We start from the raw sequence: 17,001 nt of genomic DNA on the forward strand, positions 1-17,001 counted from the left end.
CACGCCAAGATCCCAACACTGCAACACCCACACTCAAGTCATGTATAGAGACACCTTCTGCACACCCGCTCCTTGACCATTTTCTCCAGAACACATGTAGCGTGGTTGGTGTACCAGTAGGAGGCAGAAGTATAGAATCCAGAGTCCAGATGTGTCCAAACGTTCTGAAAATGTCTCTCAATCAGCCCTCACTGTTCTCACATCCACTGCACCCTGCAACATTCTGAGACCTCAGAAATAAAGTTGGAGAGTTTAGCAAGCTTATTTATAGGTAAAAGAAAAAATACCTCCTGGACAGGACATCTACACTAGTGTCCACTAATGGTGTCGCTTTAGTACTGCTGTCTGAAAAGACCTTGTAAACCTGTAAACACAGTGTCCAGCCCTCCAGGGCCAGGACTGGACAGCCCTTGGTGCAGACACACTGACCATCCCTCCAGGACCAGGACTGGACAGCCCTGCTTCAGACATACACTGACCAGCCAAAAACAAAAGTTGCACAGATCCAGCTTCACTCCTTCAAAGTTTTTAATAGCTCTTACAATGTACATTAGACATGTAGATTATTTTTTACAGATTGCATACTATGAACATTTCTAAAACATTTCATTAAAAAATGTCCAAAGAAAAAACAAACAAACAGATAAGCAACAAATGCATCATTGTCAAATTGAATAAAAAAATTACAATAACTTACAAATTCATTGCTTGTAACCAGCTTGTGTGGGGTGGTAATGGAAGCTGAAATGTGGGGTGCATGATGTGTTTGGGTGGCACACCTACATCATTCACAGAGCATTACAGCTCTATTGCTTTGTACAAAATCCTACAGCGAAGGTGGTAAAGTGGACATTCTGACTGCCCCATGTACAGTAGGATTCCTTACTGCAGTATCCTTCTGTTCATAGTCATACGTGCTACATTGAATGGTATTCAGGTGACCTTCGACCTCCTGAAACACATGGCCCGTGCTCTAAGGTAATGGTGATGTCAGAAGGGATGTATGACCATGAGTGACAGCTGGAACAGTGCGTCTTGCTGGATTGAACAGGAAATTCTGAATTGTCCTTAGCGCCTTAAGGAAACTATTCACTCAGATGCAGCTAAACAGCAGGAAGTACCACAGCAGCGATGGACATCTTTCAGAACCACAGCCTGACTCAATCGGACAGGGAGGGAACCCCCTCCAAACGTACCAGGAGTACAGTAGACCAGTACAGCTGTGGAGCTTATACTGACAATCTATACTGCGTGTGCACCGAAAAACAGATTTCAGAGCTTTTTAGCTTGCTTACAGTACATCTTTGCTGAACTACTCCTAAGCTCCAAATCAAACTCCCAGCTTCAGTTTTCCAAAACTGCTTCAACTGTAAAAAAAAAAGAAGGAAGAAATGTCTTTTTTCACACCTTTGGCTTTTCTTGGTTGATGTTGCACCCCTTAAAACACACATAATGACTTTCAGGATGCAGGGGGAGCGTGTATTGCTTTTGAGAAGACAAGGTCACCTTGCAAGTATTTGCTCAAAATGCAAACAGGGTCAAGACAACACAAAACACCTTGCAGAACGGCTACAGGTGCAACAACAGTTTTGGGGAATAGCTAAGAATTGTTCACCGCTCAGCCCAGAGCTTTTGGGGTATTCAGACTGCTCAGTGAACTGAAGCATGTTCAGCATGCCCTGACAGGTCCCCCTAGTACATACTGAGCAGTGTTGTCTGGCCCAGTGGTCCCCAACCCTTTGGGGTACAGGGGAAAGATATTCACCCCCCAATTACTGTGGGAATAACTGGCCTTGGAAAAACAAAATCCTAGAGTCATGCTGTCACAGACATATGCAAGGCTGTTACAGCACCCTCAACAGCGACACCAAGTGGCCAGGACGAGAAACTGCAGTATCGCCCATCTGAATCCATTACTGGCTGAAAAGTCACACTCATCACAGCATCTTGTGGTTTTACTGTAGTAAAAACACAGTAAAATGTAGTACAGAGCAAATCAGACTACTAAAAAGCAAATACAGGTGGCCAGCATGAAGGACCAGGCCCAGGCAGAAATACTGTGAAAAGTTCCCCATATTCAGCTCCTACAGGAGACACCACTGGGAGGGGCAGAAGTGCCAGGGCCAGGGCCGCACACACTCAACACCGTGGAACAGATCTGGTGCGGAGAGGACAGCGAGGACCGCAACGATCTGGGCCTGCAGCTCTGGCTGTGCTGCGTCTCCGGCCTCAGTGACGAGATGTGGAAATATCCCGCCGGACAGGAGAAGCACATGATCCCCTGCTGCCGACACAATTACATCTTCGGCCTACGCAGCAGCAGCACAAGAAGATTGGGACACTTCACAATAGACTTCAGAGTTTCCCGGTGTCATCTTCTTTTTGTAAACGGAAGTGGACACAGGTGCTGACCCAGCCAGGAGGACAGTGACCTGATTCTAACTCTACAAACCCATCACAGCTCAGGATTGTCTGCATTTAAAGAGAGAGGAAAAAAAAACAAACAGGCACACATCACACATCTGGGGGCTGTAGGAGTGTGGAACAAGCCGCCCAGCCATGTTGCTGAACCTGATAACCTGGCTTCTTCCAGGAAACAACTAGATGAGATCTGCTAATCAGGACAGCATTTACACAAAGAGTTGTCTCATGTTCTCATGTCCAAGACACCTGCGTGTGAAAAGCCGTCCCTCAGGAAGAAAGAGAAGCCACTCTGTCCTTTGCTCAGCAGTGCTGAGGCTGCACATCCCTCACCCCTCCCTCTTTCGGGAAGACGTACAGTGCAGCCTGCCTGCCTTCGCTCTTCCAAGCTGCGTCCTTGGTCACTCTGCTGCCCCCCTCTTCCTCAATCCTTTCAACAACCTGCCCCCCCATCTGCGATTTTTAAACTACCTGTAGGTCCGGCTGGTATGAAAAAGGGAATCAAAGAAAAACAATCGAAACGATGATTGCAGGAGTCACACTAATGGTGGATAAGGAAGTCATGCGGGCTCGAAAGAGTCACAGTATGAGCAATTCTCTTTAGGGCTTCTACCAGCAGGGCTGACTGTGGGAGTATCTGCACCCTGCAGGGCCAGAGGGAGAGGTCCAGTCTGTCTGTCCCCACCTGCGCTCACCAGTGTGCACGTTTACTTGTACCCCTGCCGAACCTCTCACCACAGGATAAGCCAGGAATTCCACCCGGACACAGAGAGGGGTTAAAAGTCAACCGAAAGGGCTACAGCACGTCGGCATCTGCCTTCTCCTGTGCTGCAGCCACCAGCACACAATACCACACAGGTCAATACTCGGATACAACAGCACAACACAGGGGCCACTGGCAGGCAAGGTCAGGAGCAACTGCAGCTCGTGATACAGTGTTTGTAGTGTCTCATCTCCCTGATTGATCTCCCCATTTCTACACTCGGACACGCGATGAAAACGAAACGAGAACCAGTCTGAAAACTCTGGATGAAAAAAAGATCAGTTTCACAGACACATTACTTTGGCCATTGACGGTTATATTGCTTCAAAGAAGGCAGACGGGGAACTCCACAGTCTGGCCCAAATACAACAGGCATGACGTGACGACGGAGCAGACCATCTGAGCTACTGCTGAGCCCTGTCCACTACAGGCCCGCCTGAGGCAGAGCCCAGAGCCGGACACAGCCCGTCTTCCACACACTGAACAAGCAATGCAAGGGCTAACATACAGCAGGAAACACCACTGACTATCCTGAACATCTGTGCCCTGGGGAGGCCTTGAGTGCCAAACGAATCCTGACAAGTGCAGGTCAGCTCCATTCCCTGCTTACTGGTGCTGCATACACTCCCTCACCTCAGAGACGCTCATTTTAAAAGGGCAGGGCTCCAGTAGTGTGGCTTGACTGGAGTTTCAATGATACACCGAGATGGTCTGGGGTGTGTAAAGAGGCAGGGGAGCCCCAATGTGCACTGAGAGAAAGACAAACCCCCTCCCTCAATTCTCCCTAAGGCTAAGCCCCTCCAGACACCCCCATAATCACAGAGCAGCCCCCCCAGAGCTCAGTACCATCCTTTAAAACATCAAACAGAAATGCCATCATCACTGCCAAGAGAGAAACAAAAATCCTGTTGCAATGGCATCAAATTAACTTTTTTTTTTCTTTAAAACATACAACCAGACATGAAAGTACAACACTCCTCATCAGAAGTCTTCTAATGAGAAGAACATAAAAAATTATATTCTCGGATCTTCACATCATGTTGTTGGGAGTCTCCCACTGTTTCCGCTGTGGATAAGATCAGGGGCACTGTGTCCCAGGTGGACCCTGCACGCCTCCCCTCAGAGGTGCCCCCACAGTCATGAAGGTGCAACACCCAGGACTGTGTCAAAACCCCACTGGCATCTGTTCCCTGCAGTTCACCACTAGTGCATGACCCCGGCACCCCACTGGACTGAGCCCCACAGTGATGGGGTTCCACACCACGTCAGACACATGACGGCTACTGTCTGCTTCACAAGCTGCTAGGGGGGCCCTACATCTTTACACTTATATAGTGCCTTTCTGGACACTCCACTCAAAGCGCTTTACAGGTAATGAGGAATCCTACTACCGCCACCAATGTGCAGCCCCCAAATGGAGAATCTGCCAGTGGGCTCCCCACACACCAGCTCTCAGAGGGGGGGGGAGAACAGAGTGATGAAGCCAGTTCAGAGATGGGGGTTATTAGGAGGCCATGGTTGGCAAAGGCCAATGGGAAATTTGGCCAGGACACTGGGATTACACCCCTGCTCCTTTCCAAAATCCCTGGGAGAAGGTGCTCAGGGAGGAGAGTCAGGTCAAATTGGAGAGACAGCCCCAGTCTTTCTGCAGGAGACACAGGGGGAGTATAGGAAGACAGGAGAGAGTGAGGAAAGAAGTGAGCATTTAGAGGGAGAGTGGCGTCTGTCCCCCAAACTCCCCTTCACATCTCTCAACCTCACCTCAAAGGACACATGGGATGAGCCAACTGCCCCCACCGAAACCACCCCACATGTCAGTCTGGGCACCCCCAAAAAGCACCACAACGCTTCTTGAAAAAAAAAAAAACAATGAAAGTATCCGATGTGAATGTGATGTATCCCCAGAAGACGAACAGGGCGTCTCTCCCTGGTTCTCCCCTTGTCTTCACGGTTCTCCCCCCCGTCTCAGTAGAGCAGGCTCTGTCTTCGGGGCTTGCCGTCCACTGCAAACAGACAGGAGAGGACTGTGTCAAGTGCAGCACAGGAGCGGCGCTGGTCTGCACGACGACAGAGACAAGATGGAGAGGACATGCACACAGCTCACAGACAGCACGCTCAGCGCCCCCTGATTCCTCCCTACAGTGTATTCACATCTCGTTTATTCTTCAGTGCGATTTAAATCTGTACTGATTTACACAGCTGGGTATTTACCGTGAGCAATTAGAGTGAGGTGCCCTGCTTAAGGGCACAACAGCTGTGCGCCCAAGTAGGATTTGAACCCATAAAGCTTCAGTTACGAGTCCAGGGCCCTCACTACAACATCGCATTGTTCTGCCCAAGAACAATTCTCAGTGAGTGCAGTCTATAGATCAGGTGTTCGGTGGGGCAGTCCTACAGAACGGGGTAAAGTGGAAACAGGGCAAGACTGCGTGCACACCACACGTGGATTCACAAAACCAAAGCGAGCGCCAAACACACACCACCAATCAAAGAGGAGAAAAACAAGCAGGAAGAGTTCTGTTACCCGGGCAGGAGCCACTGCAGTCAATGAGGATGTGGGATTAGGACTAGCACAGCACATGCTCAGGGGCAGCTTCAATCTGACTGGCTGGCTGGAAACACTCAGTGTCAGTGGAGGAGACTATTACATGGAGGTGGCAGTGGGGGAGGGGGTTGGGGGGGGGAGTGGCAGGAGAAATAAAACATAAGAAAAGGAAGATAATATGTTAAAAGATGGCAATTGCAAAGCAAGGCCTGGGCAGGACAGAAAGATGGGGGGAAAAAAATCACTGATATTCATCTCTAACCAGCCCAAACAGGGCCTTAACTTCCCCCATTTAACCCTCATGTTAGTTTAGCCCACATCTGTCGCACTTCAATTCAGCTAATGAACATTTAGGGGAATTTCAGCCCTGTCTGTGGGGTAATCTGTGGGTCTAAGGAAGTCGCTGCGGGCTCTGCCTGCTGAAGAGATGTAGTCTGGGCCGGGCCCGGTTACGGTCTCTAGGCCCGGTTGTCCGAGTTGTTATGAATGTGGCTTTTTGATCGACTCCTTGGAGGATACGGCTGACGTGAGCCAAACGCAGAATAGCTGACACTGAGCACCTGGGCCTTTCCCCAGCCAGCTCCCCTGAAACACCTCCCCCCCCCCCCAGCGGCGTCCACCCTATGCCCACGGCTGCTGCCCTCTCTCCCCTCGCCACCACAGACGCTCTCCCGGCCAGCCCCATGCTCCTGCAGCTTTCCAGCCAGCGGGAATAAGCTCTAAGACAGCTCCTTTGCTTGCTCTGGGGTCTTTCCTGTGCTACAGCTCAGCTGCAGTTTGCCGAACAGTTAACCTCACGGCCCGTCAGTCTGCCGTTTCCACCCTGAGCCCCAGCCCCCGCGTCCCAGGGCAGGTTGCAGAGCTCCTGCATCAGCACGTGCTGCATAATCCCCAAATCCACAGACTCAGCGGCTAAGCATGTGAATTCAGCAACGCCTGCCCGTGTCCTGTGTGTGAGGACTGGAGGACTGCAGGGGACGCTGCCCACAGCCAGGTCTGTCCAGTGGCGGGGATGGGAGGAGGGAAGGGATGGCGGGGTCAGGTCAGGCATGAGCCAGCGGCGTGAGGGGGGGCTGCCGTGCCAAGATGCCCATCTCTGTACCTGAGTCAGAACTCTGCATCCTCCACACACACTGTCAGGGCTGCTGGGGGATGAGGGCAGGCAGGGAGGCAGAGGGAGAAGGAAGGAGTGAGGGAATTAGGGAGGGAGGAGAAGATCAGGATGGGAGTGTCGAGATGGGACGGTGGTGAGAACGCAGGCCCTACGGTTTTCTCAATTCGGCACAGACACACCCTGGCGGCACTTTACAACCCTTTCACTGCTGCTGCTGCTGCTGCGACCGCGGTAACAGTGGCCACAGCGCCAGCAGCGCTGAAGGGCAGAGCCGCCGGGTCAGGAATGGCAGAGAACGAACAGCAGTGGCAGCAGGAGGTGCAGAAATCAGTACCAGCCGTATAACGGCACATAAGTACCAAGAATGCTAACTTGATTAGCACTTATAGCAGCGGTTAGTGGCGTTTAGGGCTAGATAAGATCAATTACAGAAGAAGAGAGCTCGGCCCATCTAGGCTCTTTGATAGTCAGCAGATCTCGTCCAGCTGTGCCGGGAAGGAAGCCAGGTTATCGGCTTCAACAACACGGCTGGGGAGCTCGTACCAGACAGACGGTCGCCCAGTCCAGGGCTGTACCCAGGACTCTGAAATGAAGAGTCTCGTGCTCCACTCACTGAGCTAGTGCTGCAGCAGAGGTGGCTCCAGGAGTCCCTACTAGTAACCAGCAGAGCTAGCAGCTGCGGAGTACAGCAGCAAGACAGAAACAGCAGCAGTGATAGAAGTAATACCTGTGGTAGTCGCAGCAGCAGTAGTACTGCAACTAAATCAGTGTATACTGTACCCAGAGATAGTCTTTTCTTAAACCAGTATTACATTTAGTACAGCAAGTACTATATAATGTCCGGTGCTGCCATGTGAACACTAGATACCATATGCATCACCAATTGTCGTCTTCAAGCTGTACTGAATGAGGTTAAAGGGTGCAGTGATCCTGGACTACCTCACTTTTTCTGGAGTATTGACTCTCTCATGAGATACACTGTCGAGATCATTTTCTCCAGTGTTAAACTTGCCTTCATGTCTTAACCACAATTATACTGGAATGTTTCTAGCAGGCATCTGGTTCACCCCGACAGGCTCTTCGGCTCTATTATGAGGACAGCTGGGGGAAAAAAAAACTCTCCTTTTTACAGAATGTGACGGGTCTGTATTTTTGCACACTGGCGATAGAGCTCACAATGGTAGAAGGTGTTCTGTCCAGACAGACGGAGACAGACAGACGGAAAGAGACCCACCCCAGCTCACCTGACTCAGGCAGGGAGCTCATCCTCATTCCAGGCTCCCTCTCCAGCTGGATCTCCTTTAGTGCAAATATAGAAGTAGCTGAGAGAGAGAGACAGAGGCACAGAATGAGATCCTGACTTCGCCACCCTTCCCATCAATAGAATCATCAACACCAGCAATAAAAAAAATACATTTAAGAAAAAACAGTCAAAACCTCCACTTTGAAATATCGAATCTCTAAATCAAACATAGAAGACACCACAACACTTTCAGGAGAAGCTCAGTGAATATACTGCAATGCTGGATTGTCCCACAATGTCCTGCCCTGCACTGCTCTGAGCTGACTGTTCTAATGCGCTGCTCTGCACTCCCCTGCGTTTTGATGCACTGCCCTGTGCTGCCCTGTGTTTGGATGAACTGCTGTGTGGTGCCGTGTGCTGCCCTGCGCTGTGATACGCTGCGATGTGCTACCCTGTGCTTTGACATGCTGCCCTTTTGTTTTGACGCGCTGGCCTTGGCCGTGACGTGCTACACTTTTGTTTTGATGCGCTGCCCTGTGCTGTGATGCACTGTGATGCGCTGCCCTGTGCTGTGATGCACTGTGATGCGCTGCCCTGTGCTGTGATGCACTGTGATGTGCTGCCCTGTGCTGTGATGTACTGTGATGCGCTGCCCTGTGCTGTGATGTACTGTGATGCGCTGCCCTGTGCTGTGATGTGCTATGATGCGCTGCCCTGTGCTGTGATGTACTGTGATGCGCTGCCCTGTGCTGTGATGTACTGTGATGCGCTGCCCTGTGCTGTGATGTGCTATGATGCGCTGCCCTGTGCTGTGATGTGCTCTGATGCGCTGCCCTGTGCTGTGATGTACTGTGATGCGCTGCCCTGTGCTGTGATGTACTGTGATGCGCTGCCCTGTGCTGTGATATGCTATGATGCGCTGCCCTGTGCTGTGATGTACTGTGATGCGCTGCCCTGTGCTGTGATATGCTATGATGCGCTGCCCTGTGCTGTGATGTGCTGCCCTGGGCTGCGATGCGCTGACACACTCACTGTCAGGCAGGTTGACCACTCTCTCCCCCAGGCTGTGAAAGTAGGGCTGCCTCATGGCTTCATCTGCTGAAATTCGCTTCCTGCCCTCGAACTGAAACATAAAAAATCATCATAATTCACAACTAAATCAATTCAGATTGATCACACAGCTAACCGCTGCGGCAACAGCCTATTCCTATGCAAGGTTATTAATAAGAAAAGTAAATTCTGAGCCTCATACAGAAGGAAACAGCAGCTAAATGCAGGCATTTACAGGCACCATATTCCAGACCGCTTTACACCTCATTTATGCTCTTCCAGGTAAGCAGTTATGGGTGCAGGAAACCTATTCACAGCAGGAGAGCAGAGTTCATGAAGAAAGTGTTAGACGTGTTAGTGGTGCATCTGCATCTCACCTGCAGCAGTTTAGAGAGCAGCTCCACTCCATCACTGTCCAGTCTGAGAGACAGAAAGAGAGCGGTCAGAACACCTGTCCACCCACCCCAGATGCATGGTACAGCCACCTTTTGTGTAAATGAGACCTGCAGCTGCTGTGCTCCTCGGGTCTACGGCTGCGCAGCTGTGGGTCTGTGGGTTGCAGCTGCGCAGCTGTGTAAATGAGACCTGCAGCAGCAGCTACTGTGCACCTCGGGTCTGCGCCTGCAGAGTTGTGTGGCTGTAGGCTGTGGCTGCGCAGCTCTGCACCTGGGGCCTGCGGCTGCGCAGCTGTGAGGGCTGTGGCGAATGCAGCTGTGTACCTGGGGGTGTGGCTGTGCAGGTTGTCGGCTCTGTAGCGGGGGTAGTTGAAGGAAATGAAGTCCTCATTGGAGCCGATACCAGGCCAGGTCTCTTCAGTGGGCGTACCTAGAACAAGGAAGGACAGAGACAGACATGCAGCACACGCAGTGGAGAGCTCAGAGAGGGTGAATACTGACTGCTAAGCAACACAGAGTGTAATAACTCCTTACACTTCCTGTATACAGCACTTTTCTGGACACTCCACTCAAAGCGCTCTACAGGTAAAGGGGACTCCCCTCCACCACCACCACCAATGTGAAATTGTGGGGAGGAGAACAGAGTGATGAAGCCAATTCATAGATGGAGATTATTAGGAGGTCAAGATTGGTTAAGGCCAGGACACCACAGTAATACTCCTTGTTTTTTGGAGAAGAGTACAGTGCAGTATAGTTTCCCCATCACTGTACTGGGGCATTAGGACCCACACAGACCGCAGGGTGAGCGCCCCCTGCTGGCCCCACTAACACCTCTTCCAGCAGCAGCCTTAGTTTTTCCCAGGAGGTCTCCCCTCCAGGTACTGGCCAGGCTCACACTGCTGAGCTCCAGACTATACAGAAGAAAAGCGGCGCGAGACCGAGGAGGGAGGGGGTCAGGAGAGACGGGGAGGTGTTACCGAGCAGCTTGAAGATGAAGTGCAGTTCCTCTTCAACAGTAGAGCCTGGAAACAGCGGCCGTCCAGTGGACATCTCATAGAAGATGCACCCCACACCCCTGAGGGGACGGAGAGGGAGAGGCGTTCACACCACACTGGCATGTGAGTGGTCACATCAGCTCGCAGCACTATCATAGAGACACAGTCTGATCGCGTTCTACCACTGACCAAAGGTCTATCTGTGTGGAGTGGTCAGCGGTGTTATATTGACCACACGTCTAACTGTGTGGAGTGGTCAGCTGTGTTATATTGACCACACGTCTATCTGTGTGGAGTGGTCAGCGGTGTTATATTGACCACACGTCTATCTGTGTGGAGTGGTCAGCGGTGTTATATTGACCACACGTCTAACTGTGTGGAGTGGTCAGCGGTGTTATATTGACCACACGTCTATCTGTGTGGAGTGCTCAGCGGTGTTATGTTGACCACATGTCTGTGTTGAGTGCTCAGCGGTGGTATACTGACCACATGTCTGTGTTGAGTGCTCAGCGGTGGTATACTGACCACATGTCTATCTGTGTGGAGTAGTCAGTGGAGCCCAGCAGGATGTCAGGTGGCCGGTACCACAGGGTCACCACCTCGTTCGAGTAGGTCTTGGTGGGGATGGACTTGGCCCGGGCCAGACCTGGACAAACAGACAAACTGGGGGTCAGTCTCAGCGGGATGCTCTGCAGGTGACCCACACTGATCCAGGGACGGAGAGAGCGTGAGGGAACGAGGCCACTGACCGAAATCCGCCAGCTTGAGCTCGCCCCTCTCGTTGATGAGCAGGTTCTGGGGTTTGAGGTCTCTGTGCAGCACCTTCCTGCTGTGGCAGTAAGCCAGTCCCCGCAGCAGCTGGAACAGAAAGAGCTGAGGGGAGGGGGACAGAGTCATGGCTCGGACCTTTCAAAAGCCCCTCCGCTAACCTTTAAAAATCCAGCAAAACCATCATGCATGGAAGTCAAAAGAATCCAAACGCATCACTGTCAATACTGCCGCCCAGCTGCAGTTTGAAAAGAAATCTCTCCAGGTCATATTTCCTCGGAGTTTGGTACGCATTTTAGTTGAAAGACAACATACAAGGGTTCTGCTGAGGCTACACCGTCCAAACCTCCCCGAGTCAGGCTAGACACCCCCAGAGAGAGATGAGACTGATGACCGACGGCTGGATTGCAGTCAGTTCTGTTAAGATTATAGTCCGTTTTTTCGAGCTCAGCTCTGTTTTCAGCTAACTGCTGAAGGACAGAGCTGAACAAACCAAAAAACTAACAAGTGAATATGAGAACTTAGACTTAACTTGCAGTAACGTAAATATTTGCAAGCAATTGTTGCCAGCGATAAAAAAAAATCCAACACACCCTAAGTCAACGGAAGGCGAGCACAGGTGTGGGGAGGCCTCACCTTGACGTTGTGCATGTGGATACAGTTCCCACAGTCGTCCAGGTACTGCTTCAGGTCCTTGTCCTGGGAAAAAGAGGTCGAGACAGCGCTTTCAGAATTCCAGCTCCAGCCCTAGCAGCGCTAGTGCCCACGTCCCAGTGGGCCAGTGTGTGTGTGTGTCCCAGTGGGCCAGCATGTGTGTCTCTCCCAGTGGGCCAGAGTGTGTGTGTGTCCCAGTGGGCCAGCATGTGTGTCTCTCCCAGTGGGCCAGTGTGTGTGCCCGTGTGTGTGTGTCCCTCCCAGTGGGCCAGCGTGTGTGTCTCTCCCAGTGGGCCAGCGTGTGTGTGTGTGTGTGTCCCAGTGGGCCGGTGCGTGTAAGAGACTCACCAGGTACTCGAAGACCAGAGTCAGGGATTTCTGGGTGTGGATAATGTCATGGAGAGTCACGATGTTGGCGTGCTTTAGGTCCTTCAGGAGAGACACTGGAGAAACACAATTTTTCAGTCATTAACAAACTGAACAAAATTACATTGCCTTTGGTTTGAAAAAATGCCCTGAAACCACAAAAACTTTAAAAAAGAGCAGCAAAAACCTCTCTCAAATGCAGCTGATCTATGAGTCCTGCTGTCTCTAGTCTCATGCTGTCCTGAGTGTATATGGTTGTACTCAGTTTGTTCTGCTGCTGGAACCTGATAATACATCTTGTATTTCCGATATATATATATTTCTGATGATATATTAGCATATTATACTACGTTAATATGTAGTATTAACTACATATTAACGCTCCTGTGTGTTGTACTGGTCTGCACTGCGCTCCTGTGTGTTGTACTGGTCTGCACTGCGCTCCTGTGTGTTGTACTGGTCTGCACTGCGCTCCTGTGTGTTGTACTATTTATTGTAGTAATCTGGGGGAGAGGTAATGCATTACTACAGACACGACACAGAGCACTGTAACGGATTACTTTTTTCAATACTGTTACTGACCTGTGGTTCAGATTAAAAAGCAATCGTTTACAGGAGACATTTAACTCCGAGCTGGTGGTGCAGCACGGTACTGCTCTCACCTTCTCTGATGGCCGTGCAGGGCGCCCCTTCCTCGTGCTCCAGCCTGATCTCCTTCAGGGCCACCAGGTTGTCAGTCAGCTTGCTGCGACCTTTGTACACTGTGGCGTAGGTTCCCTGCGGGGCACAGCACGCCGGCACCGTTACCCATCGCCCCTCACGGCCAGCCTAGCACTCGCGCTGTATGACACATCTGAAGAGGCTATACAACTTTTCATTTTTCAGCATGGAATTAATTCATGCTTCCTCTTCTGCAGCTCTCAGACCGATGCTGCTCCCCTCAGACACACCTTATCACACAAACAAACACACTGACACACAGACTGACACTGACGAGAGTCACGCCCTGACACACAGACTGACACTGACTAGAGTCACACTCTGACACACAGACTGACACTGACTAGAGTCACACTCTGACACACAGGGACACTGACACACAGAGACTGTCCATACCTCTCCCAGTTTGTCCAGCTTCACATAGGTCTCCAATTTCCCAAAACCAATCTCAGACTGCAGAAGGAAACAAACAGGATATGAGAACATCAGTCTTTCATGTTAAAACTACAGACATCATTACTGTTATTAGAATAGTGAAATTTAGAGGGGGCTTTAAGCTTCTTCTGCTCAGCTTAGTATAAGGCACTGACTAGCCCTTATACCAGCTCCAGGTTACCTTAATGATCTATTAAATAAGTGTGATACAGCTGTTAATGATCATAAAAGTGTCACAGCTGCGTCTGACTTCAGTACTGTCACAATGCCAGGAGTGAGTCTGCATCTATTTCTGCCCATGATCTCTTAACTGACTCCCTTAACAGGCTTGCAGGCCCATCAGGTTTAGACACTCAAACTTTGAGTCTAAAATGAGTGGTCAGCTCAGCCAGTAGAGCATCAGACCTTTGATCATGGTCACAGGTTCAAAACTCAAGTGGGGCACAGCTGTTGTACCAAGCAAGGTACTGTACTACACTTTGCTCCAGTAAATTATCCAGCTGTGCAAGTGAATGGGTGCTCCCCATTCTAGCACTGTAAATAGGAAGTTGTTTCTCAGTAATTCTTAAATGAATTACATTTTAAAATATAAATTAAGCTCAGTCAACAGAGATGGCCAAAAAGAAAACCGAACGTTCCTTAACTCCAATTCAAGCAATCTGAGTCAACTGAAGTCTCACCATACTGTGTGTTTGGCTTAGTGTAATGGTGTAGGTGGGTTTCCAGTACATGAGACTGACTATCTGTAAACTTAGCTGATGCAGCAATTTTTACAACAATCCATTTATCACAAATTCACTGTTTCAAGAGTTATCCAGAGAGGCCTGTTTGCTCTGGAAAAAGGGGGAGTTTGTATGTCTTAACAAAACAACCCATTTACCAGTACCCCGGCTTGCATGCTTCTTCCTAACACAAATGCTTGTGTAAAATGTCCTGAGCCTCCTGCACTGTACTAGGCCTCAGACCAGGCGGTGTGACAGAGGAAGGGGGAGAGAGGGAAGTGGACTCGGGGAGGGCACTGCACCAGAGAGACCCTCCTCAGCCGGCGGCTCAGGGGCTTGTCGAAAGGAGGGCTGTTCAGGGAGAACTTCTCCAGGTACCCGTCCGGCAGCCGGATATCCGCTGGGAGAGACAGGCGTTTATTGATGTCCTGAAAGACACAGAGGGGACCGACGCTGGATCACCAACCTACAGGCTTGTGAGCAGGACACGTCCGCGCTGCACAGCCTGACAGGGAGCCGCCTGAAGCTGCAAGCCCCACGTAAGAGGAGAAGGAGAAGACTGCAGCACCAGAAGGATGCTGTGAGTATGTCAGTGTAGGTGCACCAGAGTGTCCATGTGGATGTTCATTAACAGTCTGTGAGCGATACCGGCGCACTGGCGTGTCTGAGTGTGAGTGACACCAGTGCATCAGAGTGTCTCAGTGTGAGCGATACCCGCGCGCCGGCGTGTCCGAGTGTGAGCGATACTGGCGTGTCCCAGTGTGAGCGATACCCGCGCGCCGGCGTGTCCCAGTGTGAGCGATACCGTGTGGCAGAGCGCACTGTACCTCAGTAGAGATTTTGCGAGCAGGGTTGTTCCTCAGCCTGACTCTGACTGGACTGTGCACCTCATCCGAGGACGTCCCCGAGGCCTGGTCACTCTCTCCATCCGAGCCCATCTTCACATCCTCGTGGACGATTTCTGTGCACACGCGCACCAGGGGAGAGGATAGGTCAGCCCCTCTCTTCCACACTGAACACCCACGGTGCTGTCGGCTGCTAGTCACACTCGCCCCAGCTCCTCCCACAAGCTCTCCCACTCTCTCTCTCACACACACACCCCTCCTCACTCCCATTACCTCACTCCCTCCCCCTCCCACCTTCCCTCCTCGCCTCCCAGCTCCTCCTCCCTCTCCCAGCTCAGTGCGTGCCCAGTGACAGCGGCAGCCGAGGGGGCTGAAGCCGACTCCCCCACCTTCTCCTTTCAGCGCTCCCTCCCTCCCCTCTCCGACAGTAAGTACCCAGGCGCGTGTTGCGGTTGAGATAGGAGCTGAGGCTGCGGGCCAGGCTGTGCGGTCTGCGCAGGGCGGAGCTGTATGACTGCAGGAGGGAGTGCATGCTGAGGGAACTTCCTGTCCGCACACTGCCCCTCACACCGCCCCTCACACTGCCCCTCACAAACATGGCCTCTGACACAGGGACAGGAAGGAGGGAGAGAAAGGGGTGATGGAAAGAGAAGACAGGGAGGGAGGAGGAGGAAGAGGAGGAGAGAGGGGTGGCCGCAATGGAGGGAGGAAAAGCAGCGCATGGGGGGAAATGCAGAAGGAGAGGAGGAGAGCAGGAGGGAGACAAAGTGAGAGAGAGAGGAAGGGAGGATTAAAAAGGAGAGAAGACAAGAGCGGGGAAGAAGGGAAGAGGAGGAGAGAAACAAAACCAGCAGGAAAATTTAAATTATAATAGAGAACCAAAAAATAAAACAGCTGGAAAGAAACACGTCTGGTTCTTGCAAACGTATTTTTTTCCCCGAAAAGGAAAAAACAACAAAAACTAACTTTATAACTGAAAATCTGCAGGTGTCAAAGAAAAAGACAATGAGGTCAAACCAGAGCAGCCTGAAAGCCATGCAGAAGAGTCAGGCTGTGGACAGAGCTGGAAGCAGGAGTCACGTGTCTACCCCACTCAAGACACCCCCGTGGGCCCTGTCCACACCACTCAGGGCTGCCTGGAGTCTACCCCACTCAAGACACCCCCGTGGGCCTTGTCCACACCACTCAGGGCTGCCCAGAGGTCCAGCGGTCCAGAGGTGCCCAGGCCTGTCGCTGGAGAGCCGCAGTACAGCAGGGCAACCATGACATCCTCAATCTCTCAAAAGCCACATGACCATTTATCTGGGAACTGTTAAGTGGGCTAATTGCTTAATTAAGTCATTTAGAGATGCTGTGGATCTGAAATCAAATGTGTTTCATCCCTCAGATGAAACAGAGCTGCGTTAATTAAACAGATTCCTTGACTAATTGACCAATTATCTACACATGTTCCGAATGGGCCGTTTAGTGTGACCTGTAACATTGGCCTGGGGCTCTCATGGACCAGGGCTGTACCGCAGCAGTCTCGTTATTTCATCAACTGTCAGAGCGATGCAGTGTCTCTCCACCAGTGAGCATCAGTGCGATGCAGTGTCTCTCCACCAGTGAGCGTCAGTGCGATGCAGTGTCTCTCCACCAGTGTGCGTCAGTGCGATGCAGTGTCTCTCCACCAGTGTGCGTCAGTGCGATGCAGTGTCTCGGTCTATCAGTGAGCGTCAGTGCGATGTAGTGTCTCTCCATCAGTGAGCGTCAGTGCGATGCAGTGTCTCTCCATCAGTGAGCGTCAGTGCGATGCAGTGTCTCTCCATCAGTGAGCGTCAGTGCGATGCAGTGTCTCTCCACCAGTGAGCGTCAGTGCGATGCAGTGTCTCTCCACCAGTGAGCGTCAGTGCGATGCAGTGTCTCTCCATCAGTGAGCATCAGTGCGATGCAGTGTCTCTCTACCAGTGAGCGTCAGTGCGATGC

At 51.3% G+C, this 17,001-nt stretch overlaps 1 protein-coding gene across 10 annotated transcripts in view; it reads right to left on the reverse strand.

Annotated features, from left to right (window-relative positions):
* Positions 1-510: 510 nt before the first annotated feature.
* cdk16 (cyclin dependent kinase 16) overlaps positions 511-17,001 on the reverse strand; it is a 28,515-nt gene continuing 12,024 nt past the window's right edge. For 3 of the 10 annotated variants that reach the window (XM_088623729.1, XM_088623728.1, XM_088623730.1), the window contains 16 exons: positions 15,472-15,639; positions 15,019-15,152; positions 14,494-14,619; positions 13,431-13,487; positions 12,977-13,091; positions 12,297-12,391; positions 11,931-11,993; positions 11,276-11,399; positions 11,052-11,172; positions 10,509-10,606; positions 9,856-9,961; positions 9,514-9,556; positions 9,119-9,209; positions 8,078-8,165; positions 6,832-6,871; positions 511-5,187 (listed from right to left, as the gene is read on the reverse strand). In XM_088623729.1, the coding sequence (XP_088479855.1) occupies positions 4,999-5,187; positions 6,832-6,871; positions 8,078-8,165; positions 9,119-9,209; positions 9,514-9,556; positions 9,856-9,961; positions 10,509-10,606; positions 11,052-11,172; positions 11,276-11,399; positions 11,931-11,993; positions 12,297-12,391; positions 12,977-13,091; positions 13,431-13,487; positions 14,494-14,619; positions 15,019-15,152; positions 15,472-15,639 (1,658 nt within the window). In that variant the 3' untranslated portion in view covers positions 511-4,998. Of the gene's footprint in view, positions 5,188-5,708; positions 5,826-6,831; positions 6,875-8,077; positions 8,166-9,118; positions 9,210-9,513; positions 9,557-9,855; positions 9,962-10,508; positions 10,607-11,051; positions 11,173-11,275; positions 11,400-11,930; positions 11,994-12,296; positions 12,392-12,976; positions 13,092-13,430; positions 13,488-14,493; positions 14,620-15,018; positions 15,153-15,471; positions 15,640-17,001 lie in introns of all 10 variants that reach the window. The other 7 variants (XR_015933761.1, XM_088623731.1, XM_088623737.1 and 4 more) reach the window with 7 other exon arrangements.

Source organism: Lepisosteus platostomus, chromosome 3 (genome assembly GCF_059453375.1).
Source record: "Lepisosteus platostomus isolate fLepPlt1 chromosome 3, fLepPlt1.hap1, whole genome shotgun sequence".
In the NCBI taxonomy this organism is placed as follows: domain Eukaryota; kingdom Metazoa; phylum Chordata; class Actinopteri; order Semionotiformes; family Lepisosteidae; genus Lepisosteus; species Lepisosteus platostomus.